Source organism: Arachis stenosperma, chromosome 4 (genome assembly GCF_014773155.1).
Source record: "Arachis stenosperma cultivar V10309 chromosome 4, arast.V10309.gnm1.PFL2, whole genome shotgun sequence".
In the NCBI taxonomy this organism is placed as follows: domain Eukaryota; kingdom Viridiplantae; phylum Streptophyta; class Magnoliopsida; order Fabales; family Fabaceae; genus Arachis; species Arachis stenosperma.
Window position 1 is genome coordinate 113,775,818 of NC_080380.1, and position 6,000 is coordinate 113,781,817.

The 6,000-nt window shown below is 39.4% G+C and overlaps 1 protein-coding gene and 1 non-coding gene across 2 annotated transcripts; one reads left to right on the forward strand and one right to left on the reverse strand.

Moving 5' to 3' along the window:
* Nucleotides 1–1,537: 1,537 nt before the first annotated feature.
* On the forward strand, nt 1,538–1,873 carry LOC130975335 (uncharacterized mitochondrial protein AtMg00860-like). The gene has a single exon (XM_057900145.1). The coding sequence runs from the start codon at nt 1,538–1,540 to the stop codon at nt 1,871–1,873; it is 336 nt and encodes a 111-aa protein (XP_057756128.1).
* A 4,019-nt stretch (nt 1,874–5,892) lies between these two features.
* LOC130977839 (small nucleolar RNA R71) lies at nt 5,893–6,000 on the reverse strand. The gene has a single exon (XR_009085513.1). It is a non-coding gene; the product is annotated as a small nucleolar RNA R71 (small nucleolar RNA).

Here is a 6,000-nt window from a genome sequence, read left to right on the forward strand (position 1 = left end):
AGAAACTAGCGTCGGAAAGAAGTGAAGCTTTTAAGAAAAGGTAGCAAAACCAAGGATCTTCTCAACAGCCACCATAGAAGACGGCCTTTCTTAGAAGACCTACAAGAAGGCAACCTCAACAGGGCACAAACTGCCAAAAACCTTCCACTGATGCCTTAGCAAAGACCACCGAGCTTAAAAAGTATGCTTCGTGTGGGAAGCAACATAGGGGTAGGTGCTTTGCTGGGCAAAAATGTTTTCTTCCGGTGTTTTTGGGGCATATTTCCAAGGAATGCTCAACAGTTTTCCCACCCCTACCGATTCACCACAGCGTCAAGGGTGAGTCTTTGCCCTCAACAGCGAGGAAGCCCACGAGTCAGAAGATCGAATCGAGGGTAATTGTACAATTAATGGGGTCTCTTTTGATATTCTATATGATACTGGTGCTTTTCATTCATTCATATCTCGCTCTGCTACTAATAAGATTAGCTTACCTATGACCAAATTACCATATGTCTTAATTAGTGACCACTCCAGCCGGTAAAAGTGTCAAAACTCAGCTAGTCTATCTGAGGACTTGTATTCTCATTTCAGATAAGTTGTACCTTGCTAACCTCTTGTGCCTCTCTTTAGTAGGGCTAGATATAATCTTAGGAATCAATTAGCTCAGTGAAAATCAAGTCTTACTAGATTGTTTTGAGAAAAGTGTATCTTTCCCCTTTGATCCCAACAAAACACAAATGACCTTCTTACTGCTTTCCCAAGACCGTCTGAAGGTATAGATAAAGGTCAAGGGTGTGCCTTGCTAGCTTCGATAAGAGTGGACTCTAGTAAAAAAACTGGGTGATGTACTAATGGCACGAGAATTTTTAGATATCTTCCTTGAAGATATACCCGCCTTTCCTCCCGAACGACAAGTCGAGTTTTCCATAGACTTGTTACCCGGGACAGGCCAATCTCCATAGCTCCTTATCGGATCGCCCCATTGGAACTCGTTGAACTAAAGAACCAAGTAGAAGAACTATTGTAAAAAGGATTTATCTGACCAAGTGTCTCTCCCTAGGGAGCTCCGGTACTATTTTTAAGAAAAAAGGATGGCAGTATGCAGCTTTGCGTAGACTATAGACAACTCAACAAAATCACAGTGAAGAATAAGTATCCTTTCCCAAGGATAGATGACTTAATGGACCAACTACAAGGGGCAATGGTGTTCTCTAACATTGACATGAGATTAGGGTACCATCAAATAATGGTAAGGGAGGAAGACATCCCAGAGGCAGCTTTTCGAACAAGGTACAGACACTACGAGTTTACAGTAATGCCTTTTGGGTTGACCAATGCTCCCGCCGTCTTTATGGACTACATGAACAGAATTTTTTGACCCTACCTTGACAACTTCGTGGTGGTAATCATAGATGACATCTTAATTTATTCCAAGGCACAAGAAGAACATAAGGAGCACTTGCATATGATACTAGGAATCCTTCGAGAAAGAAAGTTATACGCAAAACTACCTAAGTGTGAATTTTGGATGAAGGAGATTCAATTTTTTGGACATATGGTTTCTGACAACAGGATATCAGTAGACCCAAGCAAGATAGAGTCTGCGGTAAATTGGGAGAGGCTGACATCAGTGACTGAAATAAGGAGTATTCTAAGGTTGGCAGGCTACTACAGAAGGTTTATAAAAGAATTTTCCCAACAAGACATACCATTGAGTCGCCTAACTAAGAAGGACACCCCGTTCGTGTGGATACCATATTGTGAAAGCAGCTTTCAAGAGTTAAAAGAACGGTTGACATCTGCCCCAATGCTAGTCTTACCTAATCCTGATGTAGTTTTTGAGGTTTATTGCGTTGCCTCGGGACAAAGACTGGGTTACGTTTCAATGTAAGACAAGAAGGTAGTGGCATATGCGTCAAGACAACTAAAGACCCATGAAGTCAACTATCCAACCCACGACCTTGAGCTAGCCGTGGTAGTATTTGTACTGAAGATATGGATGCACCACTTGTATAGGGTTGGGTTCCAGGTGTTCTCTAACCACAAAAATTTAAAGTACTTGTTCGACTAGAAGGAACTCAACATGCGGCAAAGGAAATGGATAGAGTTTTTTAAAGACTATGACTTTGTCCTAAACTATCACATGAGAAAAGGGGACATGGTGGCCGACACCCTGAGCTGAAAAGTGCTCAAGGCATCATGGTTGGTGATAAAAGAGGCAGAGTTAGCAAATGATGAGCGGATAATTTGTACGCTTTTTGGCATTGTTTTTAGTATATTTTTAGTATCTTTTAGTTAGTTTTTATTATATTTTTATTAGTTTTTAGTTAAAATTCACTTTTCTGGATTTTACTATGAGTTTGTGTGTTTTTCTGTGATTTCAGGTATTTTCTGGCTGAAATTGAGGGACCTGAGCAAAAATCTGATCCAGAGACTCAAAAGGACTGCAGATGCTGTTGGATTCTGACCTCCCTGCACTCGAAGTGGATTTTCTGGAGCTACAGAAGCCCAATTGGCGCGCTCTCAACGGCGTTGGAAAGTAGACATCCTGGGCTTTCCAGCAATATATAATAGTCCATACTTTGCCCAAGATTTGATGGCCCAAACCGGCGTTCAAAGTCACCTACAGAAATTCCAGCGTTAAACGCCGGAACTGGCATAAAACTTGGAGTTAAACGCCCAAACTGGCATGAAAGCTGGCGTTTAACTCCAGAAAACGTCTCTACACGAAAATGCTTCATTGCTCAGCCCAAGCACACACCAAGTGGGCCCGGAAGTGGATTTTTATGTCATTTACTCATCTTTGTACACCTTAGGCTACTAGTTCTCTATATGTAGGACCTTTTACTATTGTATTTTTCATCTTTTGGACATCTAGTTCTTAGATCAGATCTTGGTTCTTCTGGTTCCTTCTCTGGGGCCGAAACCAATGATCACTTTTGTTCTTATGTATTTCAACGGTGGAGTTTCTACACACCATAGATTAAGGTGTGGAGCTCTGCTGTACCTCGAGTATTAATGCAATTACTATTGTTCTTCTATTCAATTCCGCTTGTTCTTTGTCCAAGATATCACTTGTTCTTCAACCTGATGAAGGTGATGATTGACGCCCATCACCATTCTCACCCATGAACAAGGTGACTGACAACCATTCTTGTTCTACAAGCAACCAAGGCTTAGTGAATATCTCTTGGATTCTTTAATCGGAATCTTCGTGGTATAGGCAGGACCTGATGGCGGCATTCAAGAGAATCCGGAAGGTCTAAACCTTGTCTGTGGTATTCTGAGTAGGATTCAATGATTGAATGACTGTGACGTGCTTCAAACCTGTAACCTACTGGGCGTTAGTGACAAACGCAAAAGAGTGATTCTATTCCGGTAGGGGAGGGAACCAAACCGGTGATTGGCAGTACTGTGACAGAGTGCGTGCATTAGCTTTCACTGCGCGGATGGGAGGTAGCTGCTGACAACAGTGAAACCCTACACGAGCTTGCCATGGAAAGGAGTAAGAAGGATTGGATGAAGACAGTAGGAAAGCAAAGAGACGGAAGGGAAGGCATCTTCATACGCTTGTCTGAAGCTCTTACACCAATGATATACATAAGTATCCCTATCTTTATCCTTATGTTATTTTCGTTTATCACTATACCCATTTGAGTCTGCCTGACTGAGATTTACAAGGTGACCATAGCTTGCTTCATACCAACAATCTCCGTGGGATCGACCCTTACTCGCGTAAGGTATTACTTGGACGACCCAGTGCACTTGCTGGTTAGTTGTGCGAAGTTGTAGTGATCACAATTTCGTGCACCTAGTTTTTGGCGCCGTTGCCGGGGATTGATCTTGTGTATGGACAACTGACGGTTCATCTTGTTGCTTAGATTAGGTATTTTTCTTCAGAGTTCTTAAGAATGAATTCTAGTGTTTCAAGGTGATGTTCTTATCATCACCAAGGCTGATTGATTCTCATCAATTTGGCTCTTGAATGCAATGTCCTGCTGAAGCTTAGCCGGCCATGTCTAATTCCTTTAGACTAAAGCTTTAGACTAACATTGCATGATTCCTGGAATTCTCATTAAGAATTTTGATACCTTTATTTTCCTTTTCACTTAATTTTCGAAAAAGCACAAAAAAATTTTACAAAATCATAAAAACCAAAAATATGTCTTGTTTGAGTCTAGAGTCTCATCTTAAGTTTAGTATCAATTGCATGTTTCTGTTCTTATTGCATTCATGCATGTGTCCTCATTGATCTTCAAGTTGTTCTTGATGATTTTCTTGTTTTGATCTTTGAATTCTATTGACTTGAGTGTTTTGTTGTTTCTCATATGCATTCTCATCTTGTTAATGTCAGTAGTATACAAACTGCTAAGTTTGGTGTCTTGCATGCATTGTTATTTGATTTTAGTTACATTTTGATTATTCCTCATTATTAAAAATCCAAAAATATTTTTAATTTGTGTCTTTTCAAGTCAATAATACAGAGAATTGAAGATTCAGAACATACTGCAGAGGAATCACACAGAAAAAGCTGAGCATTCAAAAATGCTCAGTGAAGAAGACAGACTGGCGTTTAAACGCCAGCCAGGGTACCTGGTTGGGCGTTTAACGCCCAAAGAGGTAGCATTTTGGGCGTTAAACGCCAGAATGTATACCATTCTGGGCGTTTAACGCCAGGATGGTGCTAGGGGGAAGATTTTGTTTTCAAATCAATTTTTTTTCAAGTTTTTCAAAATCAAATCTTTTTCAAATCATATCTTTTCAATCAAATGTTTTCAAAATCAATTTCTTTCCTTTTTCAAAGATACTTACTAACAATTAATGATTTGATTGAACATTTTTTGCCTTTTCTGTTAAGAAAGGTTTTATGTTTGAATCATATCTTTTCTTGTTAGGCAAGTCATTAATTTTTAAAATCATATCTTTTCAAATTGTTTTCAAATCATATCTTTTAAAATTGTTTTCAAATCATATCTTTTCAATCACATCTTTTTAAAACCAATCATATCTTCTTAACCACATCTTTTTCAAAATAGTTTTCAATCAAATCTTTTTAATTTCTAATTTCAAAATCTTTTTCAAAAATCACTTTACTTCTTTCCCACTTTTGTTTTCGAAAATCAATTAGTGTTTTTCAAAAATTTTTCAAAATCTTTTACTTAATTTTCGAAATTACTTCCCTTCTTCTCACATCCTTCTGTTTATGGACTAACACTATCTCTTAATGCAAAATTCGAACTCCATCTTCTTTGATAAGTTCGAATTTTCTACTTCTGTCTTCTATTTCTCTTCTTCCTCTGACACCTCAAGGAATCTCTATACTGTGACATAGAGGATTCCATATTTTCTTGTTCTCTTCTCTTTCATATGAGCAGGAACAAAGACAAAGGCATTCTTGTTGAAGCTGACCCTGAACCTGAAAGGACCTTGAAGAGAAAGCTAAGAGAAGCCAAAGCACAACTCTCTTTAGAGGACCTGACCGAATTCTTCAAAGAAAAAGAAGACATGGCAGCCGAAAACAACAACAATGCCAACAATGCAAGGAAGGTGCTGGGTGACTTTACTGCACCTACTCCCGACTTCTATGGGAGAAGCATCTCTATCCCTGCCATTGGAGCAAACAACTTTGAGCTTAAACCTCAATTAGTTTCTCTAATGCAACAGAATTGCAAGTTCCATGGACTTCCAATGGAAGATCCTCATCAGTTCTTAACTGAATTCTTGCAAATCTGTGACACAGTCAAGACTAATGGGGTAGACCCTGAGGTCTATAGACTGATGCTATTCCCTTTTGCTGTAAGAGACAGAGCTAGAATATGGTTGGATTCTCAACCTAAAGAAAGCCTGGACTCTTGGGAAAAGCTAGTCAATGCCTTCTTGGCAAAGTTCTTTCCACCACAAAGATGGAGTAAGCTTAGAGTGGAAGTCCAAACCTTCAGACAGAAGGATGGAGAATCCCTCTATGAAGCTTGGGAAAGATACAAACAATTAATTAGAAAATGTCCCTCAGACATGCTT

Excerpts from the sequence above, each read along its gene's own strand:
- LOC130975335 (XM_057900145.1), top strand. The coding sequence starts at position 1,538 with ATGGTTTCTGACAACAGGATATCAGTAGACCCAAGCAAGATAGAGTCT.